The sequence below is a fragment of the Hevea brasiliensis genome, chromosome 16 (genome assembly GCF_030052815.1).
Source record: "Hevea brasiliensis isolate MT/VB/25A 57/8 chromosome 16, ASM3005281v1, whole genome shotgun sequence".
NCBI classification, from domain to species: Eukaryota; Viridiplantae; Streptophyta; class Magnoliopsida; order Malpighiales; family Euphorbiaceae; genus Hevea; species Hevea brasiliensis.
The window spans coordinates 42,449,232-42,476,084 of record NC_079508.1 but is presented as its reverse complement, the minus strand read 5'-3'; the positions used below and the strand labels follow the sequence as shown (position 1 = coordinate 42,476,084).

The window sequence follows — 26,853 nt, the reverse complement described above, 5'->3', positions numbered from 1 at the left end:
TGATGCATATACATCCTCATTCACGAAGTCATGATTCCACACTATTAAATTTAAATTTAAGAAATTAATTTTTTTTTGAGTGCTGAATGCACCACTTTTTAATACATCTTTTGCAAAAAGACTAGTCATTAACAAAGTAAAGTAGAAACTCCGGTGATCATGATTCATGGAAGTGAGCAGACAGCTAACTTGCCTAACGCATTTATATTTCATTACCTGCTAATCCGTCTTTGAAGATATGCTATGTACAACTCAACAATACAAGCCATGGAATGCAATTTGGTATGCGAAATAGGAAACTGATATTCATTAAAAAAAAGGGGGGGTAAAAGAAAAACCAAAGGTTAAATATTTGGTTAAAATTGGTATTTGAATTGCTATTAATATCAAAATGACCAAAATTGACATTAATTAATATTTTATTTCAATCATTTTCCATGAAATTTTGAGGATCTTTTCCTCCTTATAAAAGCTCTCATAACTAATGCTATTAGCGTATTATAACCATATGGCTATGTTCTGCTATGCATCGAGGAACAAGTCTCTTCTCCAACGCAAATCAGCATCTCAAGTCAACCACAGAGAGAGAGAGAGAGAGAGAGAGAGAGAGATTATGAGCACTGGTTTGATGAATTATGACACCTAGAAGTAGAAGCACTCGTGCTTCATTTGTAAGTGATCTACTGCACCACAAAATTCAGCTACAGTCTAATAGATTGAAACTGGTTCATCTTCCAGGTATCCAAAATCATCAAGAGTCCAGAGGTTATTTCTTTACAAAACACGTACACAATATGAAGTCAAAAAGATGCACCAATCATAGAGCACTAATTGCTCAACCCCTCTCAGTCCAGTAACAAAAGAATAATTCTGATCTTCCATTTTCAGCTAGCATCTCTCAAAAATTTTATAAAGTTTCTCCAATGAAGCTACCTGTGTATAGAAAGGATTATGAATCAGTCTTGTGGATATAGCCAATCCTGTTCTATGACATCCCCAGCAGCAAATGCTAATGGAAAACTAATATAAACAATACAACACTAGTACTAGGAAGGTTAAAGGAACCAATCTTGCATCTGAATTATAAAAACCAACATGCATTTATAGACTCAGTAATTTACCACTAGATTTTATTATTTACATCACATAGAAAGACAAGTATGTTTGTCAGAAAGAGACTAAATATCTAACTTACGTGCTTTATTAGACATAAGGTAAAAACCCTTGCCACAACAAACAAAATAAGATGGCATACCAGTCATCCAATTTGCATGAACTGCAATACACTCAAGGGGGAACTCTACAGATGACAAATCCACACAGCCCAAGATGCATTTAAGACATGAATTTCACTGAACTTGCCAGAAAAAAAAATGATAGAAACTATCAAGTTAAAAGCAGTGTTTGAACAGAAATTACAATATCTTTACCTGAACAAATGTTCCATTTGTAGCCATTGAAGCTTGTGGTTTGAAAAAGAGTCTCATGGCGGGAAACAAGACATGCTGAATCGACCATTCACGTTGGGCCCATGTAGTCTTTGCCTCAGCTAACAGATCATGCTCAATTTCATCCTCATTTGAACCATCCGCTGTGAACATTGAGGAAAACTTAAGTTTCAAGGAAAATAAGTGCTACTGTATCATTAGGAGAAGGAACAAACAGAAAAAGGGACTCATGCAAGGTATGTTTACAGACAGTGGAGAACAAATACAGAGAATTCTTGATGTGCTTTCTTTCCTTGAAGAATGGTAGAGTGATTAACAAGAATAGACAATAGAACAGTGTCAATTACATGTTATATGCAAAAAGCCAGATGATTCACCTAGTACCTATAAGAATAAAGGTGTATAGCATAAAGTGTATCACTACATAAAAGCAAAAGTGAACAAGACATCCTGTACCACTGCCTACTTCAATTTGCGACCATGTAGCTTTGGTACATGACAATTAGTCTCCTGCTACACCACATTACCCAATTCCATCAGAATTGGCAGACATAGTGACATGTAACAAGTGCATTGGCAGTTTCGAAATCCCATGTTTCATTCTAGTCAAACTGCATTCACTTCAAATTGAACTTTTATTGTGAAGGGGAGCCGGCTGTATTCCAAAATGGTAAGCCACTCGTAACATGATTCACAAAACCCCAATACTATCTTAATGTCAAGCTAGATAGTACATACCTTTTTTCAGCAATTTTTTCATATGTCACATGGGAAACCAGCAAACCTTACCTCATAAATCCATCACTTGGCTACCAACAAATGCACACAATTCAAAACTACAACCAAGTTAACACCACCAAGAAGAAGAAGAAGAAACTTTCTTAATCTTTCTGCTGCCAAGCATTTTAACTTCATCATTCAATTACTTTTCTCATCAATTGTTGTAAACTCTTCTTTTTTGTTTTTTCTTTAAGCATAAATTTATGCTTCAGTTTGTGCTAAATTCTGTTCTGCATATACAGTATTATGGAGACTTGGGAAGTGTAGGAGGGCAATGGAAAAAGGCAAGTTAGAATGTAAAAATATTATGGCATCAATTTCACCAATCATTCAAGATAATTATCTTTTTGGATCCATATCATGAGATGTAGCTAAGTTTTACGCTAGCTGTGACCCATCACAACTGCTTTCCGTTGTACAGGCTTGGGACCTACTATGCATGATCTAACAAGTGCTATACTCATCCCCAGGTGGAGTTGTATTTAAGATAATAATCTCAGTTTACAATTGCCACTGCTACGGCTCTCATATGGTTCAACACATTACAGAAAATAAAAATAACTGGAAAAGCGATAGATAGACCAACTTCTCCAGATAGGTAAAGTCTAAACCATCAAGCAGCAATGAAATTGAGCAACATCCAGGGGGTTGTGGGGGTGTTCTGCAACTTTACCAGTTCAGGAAAGTAAGAGTTTAGCAATAGTTGTAGAATTTTAAGAGAGCAGGCATTATTGTGAATTGTGGGCCCAGGAGTGTGGATCAATAAACAGGTTGACAGCCATGCTAAATTGGGCTGCAATTTGGGCTCTCCATTTAAGCCATTTTGGTTTGGTTTGCATCACGTTATAAAGCCCTTTATTTTCTGCTTCTTAGCCAATGTGGGACTTTGCCCCGTTGTTCACATTCCAACAGACCCCCTCAAGTGCAACCGGAGACAGGCTTAGGCTCACAAGCCCAATTGTCACCTCTCATTGCATGGGGTGGCCTATCTACTTGGGTTTGGCTCTTCTTGGCTCTTCTCTCATGGGTCTGGCTCTCCTCGACTAGTTCATAGGTCCACCTGAGTCTGGCTCAGCTCACGGGTTTGGCTCCTTTAGGCTTAACCCACTATGCTTTCAAATCCTATATCTATCGCCGTTGGCCTTCACTATTCTAATACCATGTTGAGAATCATGGGCCTAGGAATGTGGATCAACAAACAGACTCACCTCTATGCTAAATTGGGCGAAACTCGAACTCTCCATCACAAAAATGGTCTAAGCCATTTTCATTTGGTTTGCATCTCTTTTTATAAAGCCCTTTAATTTCTTATCCTTGGCTGATGTGGGCCTTGTCCCATTCTTCACATTCCAACAATTCACACAAAATCTAAAGCATTTTGCCAATAAAAGTTCAATGAACAACAGCTCTTAATATAACTTGACAAAAGAAATAGAGACTCGAGATATTGGAATTTAACTCTCCAAAGATACAGTATACTAAAAAAAAAAAAAATAGACATAAGATATCATTCAAGATATTGACAAGCTAAATACTACATGAATGCATAAAATTCCCAACAGTAGACGTACCTATATCAGTGGGACCTTCCTCATTGTCGAGATTATTTACAGGTCTTCTCCTTTTGTAGAACTGCAAACCATCACCAGATGGATTGGGCAATAAAGGAGGGTTCATAGCATAAAAGTTTCCAAGAGCTGCTGCAATTGTCTGAAAGCATACCTTCTCATCCTCCCAATTAACCTAACATTTTTTGTAGAAATCAAACTTCAATATAAAAGTGAAATATCTGCTCAGGCATTGATATTTTGAGCACTTCACAGCTCTTTTTTTTTTTTTTTTTTTTTTCCAGACACATACATACATAACAAAGGAGAGAGATTTTTAATATTTGTTGTATAACCTAATCTGACTAATAAAAGTATACCTATAACAGCCACTTTCCTTTCACTTCATAAAGCTGCCAACTATTTCCCCTTATTAGAGTTAGCAAGTCTTCCCATATCCCACACATTCTTGTATTCTTTAACAATTGTCTTGTGGGCTTATTCATTAGGTCATTGTTATCTCAAATTATTGAATCCAACAATCTCAAAACTTAGCCATGCAAAAAGGGTTGAAAGATTCTACCAAAATGTAGAAGACAGAGAATTTAGAGAATTTCTTTTATATTTCTTCATACAAAAATGATTTACAAGAATTCTAATTTATATACAAAGGCTAGGACTAAATAGGAAATTAATAAATATAATGATTCCTAATTATTCTAATTTACAGCTAATTAAGGGATCTACACTAATTAAGGGATTCTAACACTCTCACTCAAGTTGGTTCATGTATGTTGCACATGCCCAACTTGCAAACTATGGTATGAAACCCCTTACAACTTAATCCCTTAGTGAACACATTAGCTAACTGGTCTTTCTACCCTACGTAAGAGATACTTAAGGAACCATTGATAACTTTTTCTTTTATGAAGTATCTGTCAATCTCTATATGCTTGGTCCGATCATGCTGAACTGGATTATGAACTATACTGTTGGCAGCTTTGTTATCACAAAACAAGGACAAACCACTAGCTTCTAGCAATTTTAAATCCACCATCAACTTTCATAATCACAATAGTTCACAAATACCTTGAGCCATTGTTCTAAACTGAGCCTCTGCACTAGATCTAGCTATCACATTTTGCTTCTTGCTTCTTCAAGTGACTAGATTACCACCTACAGTAACCAGATGTCGATCTCCTATCATCAAGATATCCAGCCCAATCTGCATCTGTAAAGGCCTTAATCTGAAGATGGTCATGCTTTGAGAAAATAAGTCATTTCCCAGGTGCAAATTTTAAGTACCGCAAGATGCGGAAACAAGCTTCCAAATGAGGTTCACAAGGATCGTGCATATACCGACTCACTAGACCCACTGCATATGTTATATCTGGTCTGGTATGCGAAAGATAAATCAGTCTGCCAACCAACCTCTGATATCTCCCTATATCCACTGATTCCTCAACTTCAGCTTGCAATTTGTGATTTGCCTCAATGGGAGACTGCTGGTTTACAGCCTAGCATTCCTGTTTCCTCCAACAGATTCAGTATGTACTTCCTTTGAGAAATAAAGATTCCTTTATCTGAAGAAAGTACTTTAGCCTTCCCAAATCTTTGATTTCAAACTCTTGTGCTAGTCGCTCCTTCAGATGAGTCATTTCTTCCCTATCATCACCAGTTACCACAATATCATCCACATAGACAATAAGCAGAGTGATCTTACCCTTACAGTGTTTTATAAACAAGGTGTGTTCAGCATTGCTTTGTCAGTATCCAAAGGAAACCATAGCCTTACTGAACCTGTCAAACCATGCCCTAGGTGACTATTTTAAGCCATATAGTGCTTTCTTTAATCTACAAACTTTTCCTCTAGTCTTCTCATCCTCAAATCTTGGAGGAATTTCCATATACACTTCTTCCAAATGACCATCTAGAAAGACATTTTTTACATCAAACTGTTACAAATCTCACTCAAAATTTACTGCACATGATAGTAAAATTCTGATGATATTCATTTTAGCAACAGGAGCAAAGGTTTCCTGGTAATCTACCCCATACGTCTGTGTGAAGCCTTTTGCTACCAGCCTAGCCTTATACCTTTCAATTGAACCATCTGCTCTATGTTTCACAGTGAACACCAACTTACGTCCAACTGGTTTTTTTCCCAGTGGAAGAGCAACATGTTCCCATGTCTCATTCTTTGCCAGAGCTTCCATCTCCTCCACCATGGCTGCCTTCCATTTTGGATCAAGAAATGCTTTCTTCCAATCCTGTGGGATAGAAACTGAGGAAACAGACAATAGAAAGACTCTATAGGATGGAGACAAAGAATCATAGGAAATGAAGTTAGAGATGGGATGTTTAGTATAGGTTCTAACACCTTTTTTTAAAGCAATAGGAATATCAAGATCATTATCAGAAGAAGAAAAAGCAAACTGAGAATTAAAATTAAACTCTTCAGGAACCAAAGGAGACTCATCACATAGCTCAGGATGTTCAAAATTGAATCCAGAGATTCCAATTGATCAGCAGTCTCCTGCTCAATGGCTATATCTTGTCTTGTTCCGCCGAATATAAATTCTTAAATCTGATCTATTTAGTCTCCCTCGAGATTTAGGTGACTCCCCCTGAGTATCATTATTAGGTATAGGTTTTAAACTTAAATTTTTCCTTTGAAGTTGAAAGTTGAGAGAAGACAAAGAAGAAGGGAAAGACACCTCTTCTTCCTTTCTATGCTCCCCCTGAAGAGGTGGATGGAAATAAGATTCAAATTCCCTAAAGGTAACATCCATGCTCACAAAATATTTCTGTGTAGGAGGGTGATAAAACCTATACCCTTTCTGAGTACTGGAATAATCAACAAAGACACACTTGAGGGCTCGAGGTTCTAACTTCCCCCTATTAGGCTAATGAACAAAGCAAATACAACCAAAGACCTTTGGAGGAATAGTATATGAATTTTTACCTTGCAAAACCTCTAAAGGACTCTTAAACTCTAAAGTCTGGAGTAGCATCCTATTAATAAGATATGCAGCAGAAAGAATAACATCCCCCAGTAAGGTTTGAGAATATTCATTGTAAACATAAGAGACCTAGCAACCTCCAGTAAGTGTATTTTTTCTCTCAGACACTCTATTTTGAACACTAATGTTAACACAACTAGTCTAATGCAAAATTCCATGTGACTTCAAATATTCCTGAAAAACTCCATTCATATACTCTATGTCATTATCAGTTCTCAGTATTTTAACATGAGCATCAAACTGGGTGCTAATCATTTTGTGAAACTACTGAAAACATGAAATACTTCATTTTTCCCTTTCATCAGATATACCCAAGTTAACCTACTGCAACAATCAATAAAGGTCACAAACCATCTATAACCCGATAAAAACAGTTTGAGTAGGCCCCCACACATCAGAATAGATAGTCATAAAAGGAACTGAAGCCTTATTATTTATTGCAGGAAAAGATTGTTTAGTATGTTTGGCAAACTCACAAGCATCACATACTAACAATTCAGTTTTGCATTGCTTAAACAAAAGAGGATAAAGTTTCTCTAAAACAATAAATGAAGGATGTCCAAGTCTCCTATGCCACTGGATAATTTCTTCCTCAACACCTATAGATTGTCCCAACATGGCCTGATCAGTACAATCATTCAATAAATATAGCCTATCTTGCAGTCTACCACTGCTAATCATTCTCCCTGTTATCAATTCCTGAAATACACAGTGAGTGGAAAAAAATTCAATTTTGCAGTTGAGAGCTTTTGTGATAGAACTGACAGACAGAAGATTAATAGGAAAGCTAGGCACATGTAAGACAAAACTAAGACTTATAGTAGGAGTGCATTTAACAGAACCTGCTCCAGAAACATTAGATAAGGATCCATCCGCAAAGCGGACTTTTTCTTTGCCTGAACATGGAGAATAGGATATGAATTTATTCGAAGAACCTGTCATATGTTTGTTAACTCCAGAATCTATAACCCAAAATGAATTATTATGATTGGCAATAAAAGCATTACCTAAGTTGACGAAGTTAGAAGAGGCAACTGTAGTGGATTGTGATTCAAGCTGTGACAGGAATCGCCTTAGAGTCTATACCTCTTCATTGGAAAACATCCCAGGGATAGCAGTATCTTCAGAAACACTCAGAACCTCAGATACATATACTTGTGGTCTAGTAGAGCCCATCCTTTTTCCTCCACGCCCCTTTAGTTGGGCGGCCATGCAGCTTCCAACATTGTTCTTTGGTGTGCCGAGATTTCCCACAGTAGTCACAATGCAAGTAATCCTTATCTAATGGACCATGTGACTGTTGTCATAAGGAGTTAGCAGTCAGCCCAGCCTTATTAACAGCTGTAGAATTGATCATGACACTGCTTCTGCTCTCCTTCTGTTGAACATAAGAATATGTCTGTCTTAAGGTGGGCAAAGGATCCTTACCAAGTACTTGGACCCGAATCTGATCATACTCCACATTTAGCCCAGCAGGAAAATCATATATGCGCTTCTTCTCGATCAATTTCTGGAACTTAACTGCATCAGCCGGACATGAAGCCTGTAAGTCCTGATAGAAATCCAACACTTGCCATAGACCACTCAATTCCTCATAATACTGAGCAACAGTCAACTCACCTTGTTTCATTCCATGAATCTTATTCCTAAGCTCATAAACTTGTGCATCATTCCCAACTTGAGAATAAGTCTGAGAAACAGCACTCCAAATGACAGCTGCACTATCCAACAGTAAATACCCACGAGTTATATGAGGTTGCATAGAATTGATGAGCCATGACATAACAAGAGAGTTCTCCGGCTCCCACTGATTGTAGGTAGAACTAGCACTTTCTAACTTTTTCTTATCTTCAGTGATATACCATTACAGTCCTCTAGCCTGAATGAACAGTAGACAGGATCTATACCATGCCAAATAATTAGTTTCATCCAACTTTACAGGATTAATTTGTAAAGAGGGATTATCACCGACAAATCTAGCCTTTGTTTCAAAGGCTTCCTTCTTTCCATCGGTCATTTTTCAATTAAAGGAATAGGTACTGAGGCAGAAAGCAAGAAACTGGGCAACAGAAGGTACCAAAAAATAAATGTGCAAACCAGGTGTGGAAACACGTTGGTCAGAGGCGCGCCAGACAGGGAAGGTCGTCGGCAAGAGGCACGGCCGGAGAAATCACCGGAAAAAGGGTGCACGCACCGGCACGTGAAGAATGACGCGAGGCTTCTGGAGGCGTGTGAGCTCACTCACTTCACCGGACGGCGGGGAGACTCCGGGCGTAGGCCGATCGGCTGGTGTCCTTCCTCCTCAAGTGGGTGGTGACAGTCACCTCCCTTCTTAGAATGACGTAGAAGCTTGACCCACAAAAAAACCTACCCAGAGCTACACTGTTAACGCCAAAAAAATTTTGACACAGCTCTGATACCATATAGAAGACAGAGAATTTAGAGAATTTCTTTTATATTTCTTCGTACAAAAATGATTTACAAGAATTCTAATTTATACACAAAGGCTAGGACTAAATAGGAAACTAATAAATACAATGATTCTTAATTATATTCTAATTTACAGCTAATTTACACTAATTAAGGGATTTACACTAATTAAGGGATTTTAACACAAAAAAAAGAAAGTTTTTTTTTCTTAACAAGCAATTTGATAAAAAGGACTTCATAAATAAACAAAACCCACAATGCAAGTTAGATACTTATTATTCATTATACACAAATTTTCAACATAAGGCAGTAAAAATCTAGAAGTAACCTGAAAAGGAAAACCAAGGAAATTCTGTGGGTTAATTATGTTGATTGTTATTGAACTTGCTAATATATTTTTGTTACAAAACTTCTACTTGTTACAATGACCTAGTTTTGACTTTCCATTTTGGATTTTTCATCTAATTCCAAAAAAAATCCCATCAAAAAACTTACATGGACCACCTTTTTTAGCAACATTGCTTACATTTTTAGGTTTCATAAATTGAATACACTTGAAACATGCATTTCTAACTTGTAAATTAAGAAATATAAATGAATAATTTTGTTTATTTTAATAAAACAAGTGGTCCACATTAGCAACACTATGGCTATGAAATTAGTGAGAGTATAATTAACCCTTAACAATTGGAATTTTTCCCAGAATCAATTGAACCAAATTAAAATGAAATTAGAGTTATGTGACCTAATTGGAACAAATTAAAGCTACAAAATTAAATTGGAATTCTATGATAAATGACCATTAGTATAATTAACCCAACTTTTATTCTTTTAAATTGACATTTTTTTCAAATCAAAGATATCACAATAATACGATGTAGAATATCAAACCAACATAAAGTACAATATCATAGTCAAAAGAAGGAACCTACATCATTGCCCAAAGAAAGTACCAATTCAGGGATTCGATCCATGTCGGGCATGTGCTGGTCAAGTATAACAGGAAGCCTAGATAAATTTCCATGAGAGTCAATATAAATGCAGAAATACTCTTCTAGCATTTCAGCCTTTTCCTTCAGCAACTCAGTATTCATCTGGAGAAAATCACGGCATGATATAAGATAATAGCAGAACAGAAAATTCCATTGTAACTACACCAATTAAAAACCTTTTTACAGTTCAAAAATTGAAGCTTTGCAATCCAATCAGATTGAGGCAATGAAGAAAAATTAAAAATTAAAAAAAAATGTCATTGCCATTATGAGCCTAGAAAACAAATTCAGGTGACAAAATATTAAAGAAACTAGAGCAACAAAAGGAATATACATATATTTAAGAACCTCTAGCATATTCCACCATTACAACTAAAATGCATGCAATCTTGACTGTCTAACAGCATGCCTACATGGAGCACACAGAATACCTAAAGCCAAGGCACACAGCACAAGTATATACTTGAGGGATATGATGCACATATCTATATATTTCATTCCAATCCCAACAAGTGAGAAAACTACCCCTTGAAATAGTCAAAATGAAATTTCTTTAAGGTTCAAGACACTTGGTAATTGCAAAATAAAAACATAACGAAAATCAAAATGGAAGTAACCAGTCTGAAGAACAGAAGCTACTTCTGCAATCTTCTCTTTCAGGTCATCATTTTCATTCGATTCTGGATCCAAGTCTTCTTCTTTCAAAGCCAACATAATGAGCTCTGGCAAGGGGGCCGGATCACTTAGTTGTATAGCATTAAAATGTGCAAACCGGCGTAGAACTTGTTGATACATAAGCTCTTTGCTGTTGAATCATAGAAACAAAAGTAGTTATTCAAATGAGGGGAGAAAGAGAACCAATTTTTTCCCTAGTGGGCTTGGCCCACATCTTACATCATTAGGGTTGCTAGACCCTTTTTGCAGTTTGGGATATTGGCCACCACTGAACCAAAGAAACCACAAAAAAGATATTTCATAGGTATTGCTCCAAAAATTAAATTAAAGAATAGAGAGAGAGAGAGAGAGAGAGAGAGAGAGAGAGAGAGAGAGAGAGAGAGAGGTTGTTATCCTCCAGAACCGGCTTTAAATAAAAAAGGTTATTAATTCAGGGAATTGGGGAAATAGGAGAGAAACCAAAAAGGCATACATGTAACTTTACACAAATACAAATAATAAAAATAATAATAATAATAATAATAATAATTTAAGTTCAGTACACTTGCCAGAAACAAATGAATGTTATGCTGCTATAAAAAGGTCATTAATTCAAGGAATTAGAAAAATAAGGAAGAAACAGAAAGGGCATATATTAAACTTTACGCAAATCCAAAAAACACATTTTTATCTCAAGTTCACTACATTTGCAAGATACAAATGGGTGCTATGATGCTATTAAAAAAAGCAATTAATTCAGGGAATTAAGGATATAGGAGAGAAACAAAAAATGGCATATATGTAACTTTGCACAAATCCAATGAACGCATTTTTTTACCTCAAGTTCACTACATTTGCAAGGTACAAATGAGTACTATGCTGAAGCAATGCAAAAATATCATCTGCCATTCCAATATATGTGCACTGTCGTACAATGTCCAGCAGACCTACATGATTATAATTCAGCGTGAACTATTAATAAATACTTGACTCCAACAAAGGATTTCAACGCCAAACACATGAAAAGTTTTATCAAAGATACCAGAATGACAGTTGCAATCAATATCATTAATCAGCTCTTGAATGCTAGTGAGATCAGCAGTTTCCTTTGGGTTCCTTCTTTGCCTAACCGAAGACCTACAGTTATACAATTTACACAAAATGTGGTAATTAAGTATGCACATAAGCTCATTCATCTTAAAAATTTTAAAAGAAAAATATGTGTATGTATAATGCTAATGCTAATGCTAATGCTAATGGCCACATTTGACATTTCATTGAAAATTTTAGGGAGAAATAAAAGGAACATATTTACATGATGGACAAAGAAGGGACCAAGGAAAGCCAAACACTGTACCCCAACCTTACAACAAATAAAATCCCATAGCGAAAGGTTTTAAATGATCCTCTCCAACTTTAAAGCACTGTTTTGAACATTACCTAAGGATGATAGTAAAACAATCAAAAGCTCTTTAATTTTCTTCGTTTTAATTGGCATATCAGGCCGGGAATTGATCAGGATGAAGTTACATATCTTAAGGAGCAGTTTTAATTGAATTTGGGGTATAAGAGATAATTAAACTCATTTGGTAAAATTATCTCGCTTAATACATTAAACTTGCAATGATCTTTTCTTATAAACTGTTCTTTGAACTTTCATATCAAAATATGATGACGAATTAACACCTCACTATTACTATCACCATCATCTATCATCACATTACTATCTCTCTCCATTGACGTTTTCATTACCATCTTCACCATTTCTATTGCACCATTATTGCCAATACCACTGGTACCATCACTCTCACTACCTCAGGCGTTTACTATTGTTTTTCTATTTTCAATGATAATAATTATCAATCTATAAAACTCAGCACTTAGTACTGCAACCACTAATAGTACATCTGTAATCCAATTATTAAATGTTAACCATAAATTTTTCAATCCCGGGTCCCACCTTTGATATTGCCAGTCTACATATTTACTTCAATAGTTTTATTCATAGATTAATAGACAAAAGAGTAACTAATATGCAATGAATTTTCAAATAAATATAAGAAAGGCATTTGAAAGTACCCATGGCTCAATTATTCATATAAAAGCTCATATACACAAACTAAGAATCATACCTTACAGCAGTCAAGGTAGAATTCTTTACAAGAGGGTGAAGAGGCTTGGCTTCAAAGTAGGCATGCAACCTTCCAGCTGGATCCAACACATCAGTTCTTACCATTTTATTCACAGGAATTTTTTGTGATTTTGACCCTAATCAAAATGAAATAACACAATATGGTTTAACAAAACATCCCAAAATAACAAACAAATGGACATGACAAGAGCATGAGGCTAACCGGCATATTATTTGCATACCAGAGAGTGAGGGTTCAACATTCAAATCCTTGCTTGTACTCAAATGACAACTTGGAGAAGGATCCACCGTCTAACACATGCATGAGACAAAATATACATAATGCAAAAGTTAAATTGCAATCTAGTATACAGAGAGCTTCAGAAATAGTGAATCACAAAAATTAAGTATATAGAGTCTTATTAAAATATATATTGGACTGCTTTATTTTTTAGACAAGATCCAAAAGTATTTTGAAGTGTTTTGCGATGAATTGTTTCAAATTGTAATCACCCACAGTATAGTGGAACATCTTGTCCTGGATAAGTATACTGTTTTCAGGTTTTTGTTAAGTTCCCTTTCTCAACAGCTAAGATGGAGCATAGATGCCAACTCTATTCCCCACAACCCTTGTCAAAGGGGAGGGAAGGGGAGAAGAAAGAGAAAGCAAGCAAATTAAATCTGAAATGAGAAAGTTTCAAAAGAGTTTTCCTATTCTCTAATTTTTAGAACAATATGTTCTCTGGAACTTTTGATGAGTTGCTTTCTGCTGCTTGAGTGGTTTCACGTTTATTTTTTAGATTATGGGTTGTGAGAAAATAGAACAGAAGAAGAATATTGAGAATGATTGAAGAGCTTGATTATTCCCTCTTGCCAATGGTGTCAATTTATAATCTTTACAAGACAACTAAATAGGAAATACTATCCTAATTAAATACGTAATTATAGCAACGATTATAGCACCTAAATATATTCACACAATCACTACAAATACACATATCCTAGCTATTCATGGTACATATCTTAACACTCTCCCTCAAGCTAGAGCGTACAAATCATATGCTCCAAGCTTATTACAAATATATTCAATCCGAAAGCCTCTGAGAGATTTTGTCAGGATATCTGCTAATTGGTCATTTGAGCTAACAAAGCTAGTGGCAATACACCCAGGTTCAATCTTTTGTCTGATGAAATGATAATCCACCTCTATATGTTTCGTTCTCTCATGAAACACTGGATTACAGGCAATGTGAAGTGCAACTTGATTGTCACAGATTAGCAGCATTTGTTTAAGTTCCCCATACTTCAACTCTTGGAGAAGTTGTTTCAACTATATAAGTTCACAAGTTGCCAAAGTCATAGCTCGATATTCTGCTTCTGCACTTGACCTAGCAACCACATCTTGCTTCTTACTTTTCCAAGAAATCAAATTACCTCCAATCATAATGCAATATCCTGAAGGAGATCGTCTGTCTGAAGGAGAACCTGCCCAATCTGCATCTGAGTAACCAATAATCTGTGAATGACCCCTGTCTTCATATAATAGGCCTTGTCCTGGAGCTCCTTTAATATATCTAAGTATCCAAATAACTGCATCCCAATGAATACTACATGGTGCTTGAAGGAACTGACTGACCACACTTACAGCAAATGAGATGTCTGGGTGTGTGATAGTAAAATAATTGAGTTTTCCAACCAATTTCCGGTATCTACCAGGATCCTCTAATGGCTCCCCTTGTCTAGGAACAAATTTGACTTTTGGATCCATAAAAGTATCTGTGTGTCTACAGTCTAACATGCCTGTCTCTGTCAGTATATCCAAAGCATATTTCCTTTAAGAAATGGCGATACTTGTCTTGGATTGTGCCACTTCAATCCCCAAGAAATACTTTAGCTTCCCAAGATCCTTAGTCTGAAAATGACTGGACAAGTGTTGTTTGAGTTTTGAGATCCCAACATGATCATTTCCTGTAATAACAATGTCATCAACATAAACAACGAGATAAATGCACTTATCATGGCCATTATGGTGGAAAAATACTGAATGGTCAGCTTCACTCCGAGACATTCCAAATTGTTGGACTACAGTATTGAACCATCCAAACCATGCTCTCGGAGATTGTTTCAAGCCATATAAAGAATGCCGTAGGTGACACACCAAACTAAATCCCCCCTGAGCAACAAACCCTGGTGGTTGCTCCATATAAACTTCCTTAGCTAGCTTGCCATGTAAAAAGGCATTTTTGATATCCAGTTGATAAAATGGCTAGTGATGAATGGCAGTTAAGGAAATAAGAAGGCGAACCGAGGCAATCTTAACCACAAGAGAGAAAGTATCACTGTAATTGAGGCCAAAGATCTGAGTATAGCCCTTTGCAACACGACGGGCTTTAAGTCTATCAATCTAGCCATCAGGCCCCACCTTGACTGTATAAACCCATCGACAGCCAACAGTAGATTTACCCTTCGTTAGTGGCACCAAATCCCAAGTGCCATTGTTATGGAGAGCAGTTATCTCTTCAACCATTGCATTACACCATCCTGGATGTTCCAAAGCTTCTCTAACAGTCTTAGGTACAGATACATTAGACAAAGTGGTTATAAAAGCATAGTAGGAAGGAGACAAACGATGAGAACTCACAAAATTATAAATAGGATGAGGATTTCGAGATGAACAAATACCTTTTCAGATGGCAATGGGAGGAGTAGCATTGTCTGTTGAAGGCGAGATCGGAATAGGTGAAGATGGAGGAGGGCAAGAGTCACCAGGAGCCGGTGTTGTACCTGTATCAAGCAAAGGAGCATCAATGGTGTTAGTGGGAGGATGAGGACAACGTGAGTAGACGTGTAGAGGTGGTGGACTGATTGGTGGTGGAGGAAAAGTAGAAACTGGTAAGGCGGTGGGAATAAAAACCTTGGATGCGATGTTGGAGGAAAAATAGAGAGATGTTTCAAAGAAGGTTACATCAGCTGATACAAAGTATTTATTTGTAAGTGGGTTGTAGCATTTGTAACCTTTTTGAAGTCTAGAATATCCAAAAAAGACACATTTTATTAATTTGGACTGAAGTTTGTCTTTGCCAAGAGTGTGATCATGAACAAAACAAATACAACCAAATACACGCAGGGACAACTGATGGGCATCTTGGTCGGGAAACAAAATGGAATGAGGACTCTGATTCTGCAAAACAGAAGAAGGCATTCGGTTAATTAAGTAACAAGCAGTAAGAATAGCATCTCCCCAAAAACGAAAAGGAACATTATGGTGAATGAGTAAAGTGCGGGCAGTCTCAACTAGATGACGATTCTTTCGTTCGGCAACCCCATTTTGTTGAGGGCTATAAGCACATGAAGTTTGATGAGTAATACCCTGAGAAGATAAGAAATGTGTAAAGGGAGTAAACAAATATTCTTTTGCATTGTCACTACGAAGTATTTTAATAGAAACACCAAATTGATTACGTATTTTAGTAGAGAATTTTTGAAATATAGAGAATAATTCAGAACGAGTCTTCATTAAAAATAACCAAGTACAACGAGAATAATCATCAACAAAAGTAACAAAATAATAAAGTCCCAAAGTTGTACTGACACAACTTGGACCCCAAATGTCTGAATGGACAATTTCAAACATGGACTTAGCCCTATTATTGACTCGCTTGGGAAAGGAAACACGACTTTGTTTCCCAAGTTGACAGGACTCACATTCAAAAAAAGATAAACTAGAAAGACTAGGAACTAATTTTTGCAATTTGGCAAGACTCGGATGATCCAAACGATTGTAAAGAATATCAGCGGAAGTGGTAGAGGCAAGAGCAACCGGAGAATTTGAAATAGAAAGATGGTACAACCCTTGTGACCCACATCCTACTCCAATCATCTTCCCGATACTCCGATCCTGCACAACAACAGAGTCAACTGTAAAGGTGACAGAACAATTGAGATTTTTAGTCAATTTACTAATAGAGATTAAATTATATGGACATTCTGGAGTGAACAAAACTGTGGTTAAAGGAATAGATAGAACGATTTTTACTTCTATGCCCTTAACTAAAGTTTGTGAACCATTAGCCAAAGTAACTTTAGACAAAACCAGAGGAGAAACTAGAGATGAGAAAAGGCTTTTGTTACCAGATATATGATCAAAAGCACCAGAGTCTAGGATCCATGGACCAATAAGCGAAGACTGTGTTAGATAAGCAAAGGAATTACCAGAATGAACACTGCTAGAAGATTGTTGTTTGGCTGTTTGATATTGTAAATACTCCTTGTAATCAGCTCCAGTTAATAGGATATAATCTGACACCTGATCCTTTCCATCAAGTAATGGAAGAATATCATTTTCACCGGATTGAGCCATATGAGCAGTTTTCGCTAGGCTAGGCTGTGACAGCCACGGACTCCCAGAAAGTGACCGGAAAAAGAAGGAAAGTTCCTCCCTATTAGGACTTTGTTTCAAATTTCAAATCAGACCCACCGAGGGCTCTGATACCATGTGAGAAAATAAAATGGAAGAAGAATATTGAGAATGATTGAAGAGCTTGATTATTCCCTCAAGCCAATGGTGTCAATTTATAATCTGTATAGGACAACTAAATAGGAAATACTATCCTAATTAAATACGTAATTATAGCCACGATTCTAGCACCTAAATATATTCACACAATCACTACAGATACACATATCCTAGCTATTTATGGTACATATCTTAACATGGGTCAAGGATGTTTTGGTAATCTTAAGATTGCTTGCATGAACTAGGCTTTATCTTATTGAGTTGCAGTTTAAGTCTTTAATTCAGTCTTCATTGATAGTCTAAGATTTGTTTAATATTTAACCTTAGTTTTGTTTGCTATAATGATAAGCAATAGATTTAGAGTTATATATACGATGTTTCATCAACATGAGTAAGTGAAAAGAACACTTCATGGTAAAGAAAGAAATTGACACTTTATAATTTGTAGTGCACCTGCCGACTTGAATTGGTACAATAAGCATAACATGCTAAACCTAACCTCAAACAAGATATGTAAAAAAAAAAAAAATTAAAAATGAAGAAGAAAAAGAAGAAAAGAATATTATAGATGGTGAGGATAACATATCACTAATATGCGAAGAATAGACTAGGGTATATTTCCAGCCACCATGATGGGAGCAACCAGGGATACAAGATGTTATGGTCCCGGCTAACGGATCTAGTTATGGGTCGATGGGTAGTAGGAGGGGTTGGTGTTTGGGTTAGGGTGTTTCCTTGAGCGACCTATGGTGGAAGACAAGAAAAAGTCAGACTCGTTAAAGGGAGCCTGAAACCTCAGTCAAGAAGACTTAAATTGGGTTTTAACAGTCTGTTTTATTCCATCAGATTTGCTGAATATATACAAGTGCAGAAATAACTACTCCCTACATACAAGGAGCACTACTTCTATATGGAGGAATAACCTCCCACTAACAACAAGAAAATAGGAAAATGGAGAAATACCCTCCTACAATGCAGGAATGTTGAAACAGAATCAAAACAGAAAGAGAACAACTACTGCTGACTAATTCAGCCACTCAATTACTGGTGACTTGGATTTAGGACCATGGGTATAACGGGAATATACTTGCAGGGGTTTGGTAACATTACTTCCCGCCCCCAATGGAAGCTTGTCCGCAAGCTTGAAGTCTGGAAACTTGTCTGTTATATGCTGGACCCTTTCCCACGAAGCATCTGCTGGTGAAGAATGACTCCAATGAATTAAAACCTCCGAATTCCTCCTTTGATACGATGATCCGTAATGGCTAAAGGATGGACAGGATCCTCCAAAAGAATGGTAGGTGGTAATGTTGGAGTGACAGTCGACCGGCATGATAGGGCTTGAGATAGGAAACATGGAAAACAGGGTGGATCTTGGACTCTGCTGGAAGGTCTAGTTTATAGGCCATGGTGCCAATGCATTCCAGAACCCGAAAGGGTCCGTAAAACCTGGCGGACAGCTTGTGATTAGTTCTTTTTGCAACTGACTGTTGTCTATACGCCTTTAAACGTAGCAGGACCATGTCACCAACTTTAAATTCCAGCGAGCGGTGGGACTGATCATAAGTGGCTTTCATCTTATTTTGGGCTTGTAACAGATTTTGGCGAAGTAGGTGCAGCATGTTATCCCGTTGGCGCAGAACAGTATCAACCGCTTCAATTGAAGAACTGCCATGCAAGTAAGATAATAGTCGAAGAGGTGGTCGACCATAAACAGTGTCAAAAGGTGTGGATTTAAGTAAGGTATGGTAGCTGGTGTTGTAGTAGTATTCAGCCCAAGACAACCAATCAATCCACTTTGATGGCGATGAGCTAGTGAAACAGCGGAGATACATTTCAACAGTACGGTTCACAACCTCTGTCTGTCCGTCAGATTGTGGATGGTAAGAGGAACTGAAACACAGCTTGGTCCCACATAAATGGAATAGTTCTTTCCAAAAAGAACTTGTGAAAGTCACATCCCTGTCACTGACCATAGTTTCTGGCAACCCATGTAATTTAAAAATGTTGTCAAAGAAGGTGCGAGCGACACTTACAGCGGTGTACGGGTGAGTGAGAGCCAAAAAATGTCCGTACTTTGAGAACCGATCAACGACAACCATTAAAACATTTTTTCCGCGTGAAGTGGGAATGCCTTCTATGAAGTCAATGGAGATATCAGCCCAAATTTGAGTGGGAACGGGCAAAGGTTGAAGGAGTCCCGCCGGTTGTAGTGTGTCAGTTTTATGCCGCTGACATACATCACAAGAACGCACAAAATCCCTTACGAAATTTTTCATCCCCTGCCAATAGAAATCTCTAGTGATTCTGTATAATGTCTTCTGGTAACCTTCATGACTTTGGTTGTGAAGAGCACTAACAACCAGCTGAATTGATGGGGAATTGGGAGGCAGGTAAACTCTGTTATTGTAGAAGAGTAACCCATCCCGAAAAACCCATTTTGAAGCGACTGTTCCATTGGTAATTGCAGAGATTTGTTGCTGAATTGCTGGTGAATCACTATGTTCCTTCCGAATTTCATCAAACAAACTGAGTTGAGGCATGGAAACAGCCATAAGGATTGAATCATCGGCATTCCGTCGAGAAAGAGCGTCCGCCACCACATTAGATTTGCCAGCCCTGTATTCAACAGTAAAAGAAAAACCCAGGAGCTTGCTAATCCAATGTTGTTGAGTTGCTGAGAGATGGCGCTGCTCAAGCAGATATTTCAATGTATAATGATCTGTCCGAACAATAAATTCACGTCCCCACAGATAGGAATGCCAATGCTTTAGTGCCTTCACTAAGCCAATCAATTCTCGCTCGTAAGCCGGAAGATTTTGATGACGAGCTGCCAAGGAACGGCTGAAATATGCGACTGGCCGGTTGTGTTGTAACAAGACTGCTCCAATCCCTGTACCAGAAGCGTCACATTCTATAACAAAAGTTAGATCAAAATTCGGTAGAAGCAGGATTGGAGTAGATGTCAAGGCTGCCTTTAACTTCTGGAATGCATCGATAGCGTGATCAGTCCAGTGGAAGTTGTTTTTACGCAGCATAGCAGTGAGGGGGGCGACAATGATGCCGTAATTCTGCACAAACTTGCGATAATAACCTGTGAGCCCTAGGAATCCACGTAACCCACGAATGGTGTTGGGCTTTGGCCATTCTAATACAGCAGCAACTTTGGACTGATCCACCTGCACTCCTTGGGAAGAAATAATATGACCCAAATAGGAAATCTGAGATTGACCAAAGACACACTTCGACCGTTTGAGGACCAACTGGTTCTGTAACAGCAATTGGAAAACCAGCCGCAAATGGTGGATGTGTTCTGCCCAGGATTGACTGAAAACCAAAATATCGTCAAAAAAGACGAGTACAAATTTTCGTAAGTAAAGTTGGAATACCTCGTTCATTAGCGCCTGAAAAGTTGAGGGAGCGTTGGATAATCCAAACGGCATCACCAGGAATTCAAAGTGTCCGTGGTGAGTGCGGAAGGCAGTTTTCTCTATATCAGCAGGATGCATCCCCACCTGAAAGTAACCCGAAAGCAGATCTAACTTTGAGAAGAACTTAGCTCCACCCAATTCCTCCAATAATTCGTCAATAACCGGAATAGGGAATTTGTCTTTGATGGTTTTGGCGTTTAATTCTCTGTAATCAACACAAAGGCGCCAGGAACCATCAGCTTTGGGAACCAGAATCACCGGCGACGAGAATGGGGAACGGCTGGGACGGATTATACCCTGCTGTAACATTGCAGCACATTGCTTTTCAATTTCGTCCTTCTGACCATGAGGGTAACGGTATGGTCGAACTACCACAGGACCAGCTCCGGGGATTAGGGGAATACGATGATCACAAGATCTGCTAGGGGGCAGCCCAGTAGGAGCATTGAATAAAGAAGCAAATTCCGCCAATAATTTCTGGAGTTGGATGTCTGGGTCAGATGAAATCTGCATGTTGTTCAGATCTGAACCGTGGGAAGAGCTTGAAGAAGTAATACCCTGCAATGTCACTAAGTGGCCCTGTTGATAAAAGCTCATGCTCATAACGGTGAAATCCCACAGAATGGGTCCCAAGGTTCGAAGCCAATTAACCCCCAAAACCATATCGAAATTGGTTAAGGGTAAAACAAACAAATCAACCATGAAAGAATTAGACTTCAGAAGGACCGGAATTCCCTTACAAATACCTGGGCTAGTAAGTTGCTCGCCATTGGCAACGTGTACCTTTAAACCATTCTGTTTGTTTACCACAGCATTCAGTTCCTCAACTTTTGCGGCAGAAACAAAACTGTGAGTGCTGCCGGAGTCGATGAGGATCAAGACTTGCCCAAGCATCCAACTGCCTATCAACCTCATGGACTGGGGATTTCGAATCCCAGTAATGGCATTCAAAGAAATTTCTGGATCAGCTGTGAAATCCTCTACATCTTCCGTCTCTTCCAAATCAATCCAGAACAATTTCTTACATTGATGGCCTCGAACAAACTGCTCATCACAATTAAAACAGAGTCCTTTCTTCCGCCTCTCCTCCATTTCATCAGGGGACAGCCGCCTCACTATCCGATTGGCGCGGTTGTCAGGTGGAATTGCAGCGCGACGAGTATCCCTCGCAGCTGAAGAACGTGGAAACAGTTTGCGTTCATACAGCCGAGAAATGCTCATAGCATTAACCAAGTCAGTGGGATGGTGAAGCTCCACTTCAACCGCAATGGAGTCTTGTAAACCACTGAGGTATAATTGGACCTTCTGGTGTTGAGTGAGAGTTCCAGCCCGAGACACAAGAGCCTCAAACTGATTCTGATAATCCGCGACAGACCCCATTTGCTTCAGTTTAGCTAATTCACCAAGTTTGTTGCTGCGGATTGGAGGCCCAAAACGGAGGTTACATTGGTGAGAAAACTCAGCCCAAGAGGGATTCGGAATGTCATCCAGCAACTGCATGTACCAAAGTTGGGCAATTCCTTCGAGAAGGTATGAAGCTAAACTGACCATCTCTTCTTCCGGAGTTTGTTGGTGCTGAAAGAAGTGTTTGCGACGGTTTAGCCATCCCAAAGGGTCATCTTTCCCATCATAGCGAGGAAAATCCAGTTTTGTGAATTTCGGTACAAACGAGCTTCCTCCAGATTTTTCAGAATTCGCAGTACCCGAAATTCCCTTATCTCTCCGTAAGCTTGCTGGACTTCCAGTGCTGCTGGTTTGGAAATCCTTTTTAGTGGATTCCCATTCCTGAGTTAGAGCATCGAATTTGGCGTCAGATTCCTTGTTGGATTGTTGCTCGGCTAATAACAAGTTAAAGAGCTTAGCCAGCTGGTCTTGAACAGAATCTCCCATAACTGCAGGCTCTGATACCAAACTGTTATGGTCCCGGCTAACGGATCTAGTTATGGGTCGATGGGTAGTAGGAGGGGTTGGTGTTTGGGTGTTTGGGTTAGGGTGTTTCCTTGAGCGACCTATGGTGGAAGACAAGAAAAAGTCAGACTCGTTAAAGGGAGCCTGAAACCTCAGTCAAGAAGACTTAAATTGGGTTTTAACAGTCTGTTTTATTCCATCAGATTTGCGAATATATACAAGTGCAGAAATAACTACTCCCTACATACAATGAGCACTACTTCTATATGGAGGAATAACCTCCCACTAACAACAAGAAAATAGGAAAATGGAGGAATACCCTCCTACAATGCAGGAATGTTGAAACAGAATCAAAACAGAAAGAGAACAACTACTGCTGACTAATTCAGCCACTCAATTACTGGTGACTTGGATTTAGGACCATGGGTATAACGGGAATATACTTGCAGGGGTTTGGTAACACAAGATTTTGCTTCTGGTGGAACTGCAATTGTTTAATATAGTAAAAATATTTATAGCTAATAATAAAGTGGATAGAATTGGGATAATCTGACATAACTAAAGACTAAGCCAGCTGCTGGATCATATAAGAACAAAGCCACTTTAATCCTCTTGTTTTGTAATTGACTCTTTAGAGGTAGGTTTGGAGGGAGAAAGGCTAACTGTTTATAGTTAGACTAAGCCTAAAAAGTAACAGAAAGTTCAAGTACTGAGCTTCACTGCCATATTTTAAATGTACCTGTTCATGAAATGTCTTTGCTTCATCTGAGCTCCTCAACTTTGATTCTACAGCCAATTGTATCTTTTCAACAATAATTTCCTGATTCAGAAGGCTTACCTGCATATTAATACATGAATCACTTGTTATAAGAACAAAGAGTATAGTTCTGATAGAATTAAAGAGAACAGTAAAATAAAATGCACACACAATTTCTACACAAGATTCGTTCATGTGCATATTCATCTCAGCACCTTTCATCTTCCATTTTCGCCAATCAAATAGTATGAGTCCTACCATTGGTTATGCAATCTTACATTGCTAAAGAATAATCATATACATCATTCCACATGAGTTTATCTTGTTCTTCTGCAGAATGATTTCAACAACTCAGATTGTTGGATAGGATCTGGTAATTAGTCTAACAAACATACCTCTCTCTTTGTTGGATGCACATTCACATCAATGTGATCAGATGGCAACACAATGGACATGTATACAAAAGGCTTTGATGCTTTCGGTAAGGTGGCAGCATAAACAATTTCAAGAGCTCTCTTCAAAGCATTGCATTCCACAAGTCTATCTGAAGTAAAGAAAAGAACAAAACAAAGAAAAATTAAAATAAAAAGGTTAAAAACATATATCTATCCATGAACACATGAGTGTGTTATTATGTGGACTAAAAGACCTTACTAATCAATTTCAAAGGACATCTATACAAAAGGTATATCCACCAGTCTATTTGAATTAAAGAAATGAACAAAATAAATGAAATTTAAAATAAAAAAGTTAAAAACATATCTCCATCCATGTACACATGACTTTGTTATTACTAGTCTAGCCCTCATTAAAAAAAAAAAAAAAAAAAAAAAAAGGAAGAGTAATGTCACACCCTTTTCTCTTGTAGATAAAATGTATTTATCACAAAGCACCAAAGGTGGTGGCACTCATGTTACAAGGGGTATACAACAATAAAATCTACATTTAAAAAAATCGCCTGCAAGATCACAGAATTATTAAATCAACATCAAAATATCTTTCTAGATGGCATTCTATAATTTCAGAAGCCCTCAAATTTCAATCATCAACAACACACCTCTGTATGCTAACAAAATTTAGATCTTAAGGCAGAAAAATCAAATTCAATACATTCTTTCTCAACCAAACTATTCACAACTTTATGTGTAACTATGTCAAAAGCAACATTGCTTCATCAGAAGATCCAACAAATCCACTAAGTTGAAGTGAAAGTCTTTTAAATCAAATGAACATTTTCCCTTCTCAAATTTTGAAGAAAATACATACCATTGATAAAAAGCACCATTGTCATTTTCTTTGCAATGTAATTAGAATTTGATATGAATCCATTCATATCAAAAACTGAACTAGAGGGATCACTGTCTGAAGCTTCTATTTTCATTAGATTGCGAGCAACTGAGACCCCATAAACAGATCGGATGGAATCCAGCCTTGAAGATGTGGCTACTGAATGTACATCTGCTCTGGCAGCTCCATGCTGATTGCAGTAGCATTATAAAGTGTTTATGCAAATAGCCCACTCCAAACATAAAACTATAGAAGTTCATGTGAAAAAAATATACTTTTGATAATCAAAGAAACCAACCTTTCTGCAAGAAAAGCTCACATTTATGTGATGAATGGAAAACCGGCATAGCAAGTCTACAATTTTTGAATAATCATCAGCAGAATTATGGAGTGTCTTCCTCCGAGCAATCATGTTATAGAACAAGTTCTCTATCTAACAAGACAATCACCCAAAGGAAATAAAAATCCACACAAAAACCTCATGTCATATAATAAGTTCTCTTCTATTCCCAATTTTGTTAAGGTTTAGTTTGCTTTCTAAACAGCAACAAATCCTAGTAAAAATGGTCAGGTTCACACCATTATCTGAGTCCCTTTCACAGCCGCACACGCCTTCGGCTGGTTCTCCATGACACCATCTCTATAAGATACTCTGAAAAACAAACTCCAAAAACCAAAATTAGAATTGAAGATATAACAGAGGCATTTAATCAAACAAGTAGAATACACACACCTGTAGCCGTGCAACTGACCTTCAGTGATGGTGGTGACCGTCACATGAGCCACATAGGTCATACTAGCCAACGCCTCTCCCCTGAAGCCCATCGACTTTATCGACTGCAAATCCTCAAAAGTGGACAGCTTCGACGTAGTGTGCCTCTCGCATAGTATAGGCAAATCCTCATACTATGAAGCATAAAAAACAAAAAATAAAATTTGAAAAAACAAACCGAAAGAAAATTAGAAAAAATATATATATTTATTTGAGGGCTCGCAACTTACTCGAATACCATGACCATCATCGGAGACTTGGATGAGTTTGAGGCCACCGTCCTTGACGACAACGTTAATGGAGGTAGAGTGGGCATCTAGACTGTTCTCCACTAGCTCTTTCACCGCCGATACGGGTCGTTGAATAACCTCTCCAGCGGCGATTCGATTAACCACGGACTCGTTTAGACGATGAATCTTTGGAGGATCTTTGGGCACAGGAACAGGTAATGATGATGATGATGATGAATCTATTTCCATTGTGTGAGTTGGTGCCTCTCCCGCCTAGAATGAGTGGGCGGGTATTGGGATGAAGTGGCACACAGAGAGCGGGAGAAAATGATAATTATATGCATCTTCGGCCCACCGCGCAACCATCAAAGCCGCGTAATTATTTTAAAAAGTTATTAACTCTAATTTTTTTATGAAATTAACTTAATTACAATTTAATTTCACAAAATTTAATAAATTTTATTAAAAAAATAAAATTAAAAATTTTTATGAATATACCCATAAAAATTAAGTGATCATCTGATATTTACCCATAAAAATTCATACAATTGAACCCACTATCAAATATCAATAACAAATAAATAAATAAATAAATAAATAAATATATATATATATATATATATATATATATATATATATATATATATATATATATATATATATAAACTCTACTAGACTTTTGTTTGATTATCACTTTTATTATTTACTTATTAACAAGTTTAGGGTTGAAATTCACTTATTTAAATTAAATAAAAATTAAAAATAAAAAGATTAAATTATTATTGTATAATGCATGAGTGATACTAAAAAAAAATTAACAATCGACTCGGTCAATTGTAAATATACTAAAATCATTATTAATCAATTTAGCAATCGATTTAACAATTGATTCAACTAGTTGCAATGAGCCTAATTACAAATAGCAGCTAACAATTAAATAGTTGCTT

General features: G+C 37.4%; 1 protein-coding gene across 3 annotated transcripts; it reads right to left on the bottom strand.

Annotated features, from left to right (window-relative positions):
* Positions 1-611: 611 nt before the first annotated feature.
* LOC110636661 (DNA mismatch repair protein MLH1) lies at positions 612-26,233 on the bottom strand. 3 transcript variants are annotated; one of them, XM_058138860.1, is made up of 17 exons: positions 25,907-26,233; positions 25,638-25,810; positions 25,484-25,556; positions 25,203-25,337; positions 24,884-25,094; positions 24,013-24,161; positions 23,600-23,698; positions 15,688-15,789; positions 13,248-13,317; positions 13,007-13,142; positions 11,917-12,011; positions 11,713-11,821; positions 10,860-11,025; positions 10,161-10,322; positions 3,800-3,971; positions 1,431-1,591; positions 612-933 (listed from the first exon to the last, which is right to left on the bottom strand). In XM_058138860.1, the coding sequence occupies exons 1-17, from the start codon at positions 26,153-26,155 to the stop codon at positions 889-891; spliced, it is 2,307 nt and encodes a 768-aa protein (XP_057994843.1). In that variant the 5' UTR covers positions 26,156-26,233; the 3' UTR covers positions 612-888. The 3 variants fall into 3 exon arrangements, with proteins under 3 accessions (XP_057994843.1, XP_057994844.1, XP_057994845.1); XM_058138861.1 differs by lacking the exon at positions 15,688-15,789 and having other exon boundaries at positions 25,907-26,231; XM_058138862.1 differs by lacking the exon at positions 25,907-26,233 and having other exon boundaries at positions 25,657-25,802.
* Positions 26,234-26,853: the final 620 nt, after the last annotated feature.

Bases quoted from the DNA above. Each gene is read 5' to 3' on its own strand.
- LOC110636661 (XM_058138860.1), bottom strand. From the start codon at position 26,155: ATGGAAATAGATTCATCATCATCATCATCATTACCTGTTCCTGTGCCC. The intron at 12,012-13,006 runs GTATGATTCTTA...GTATAACTGTAG, and splicing joins TCTACCTTGACTGCTGTAAG to GTCTTCGGTTAGGCAAAGAA. The intron at 3,972-10,160 runs GTAGGTTCCTTC...AAAAAATGTTAG, and splicing joins TACTTTCTTTGGGCAATGAT to GTTAATTGGGAGGATGAGAA.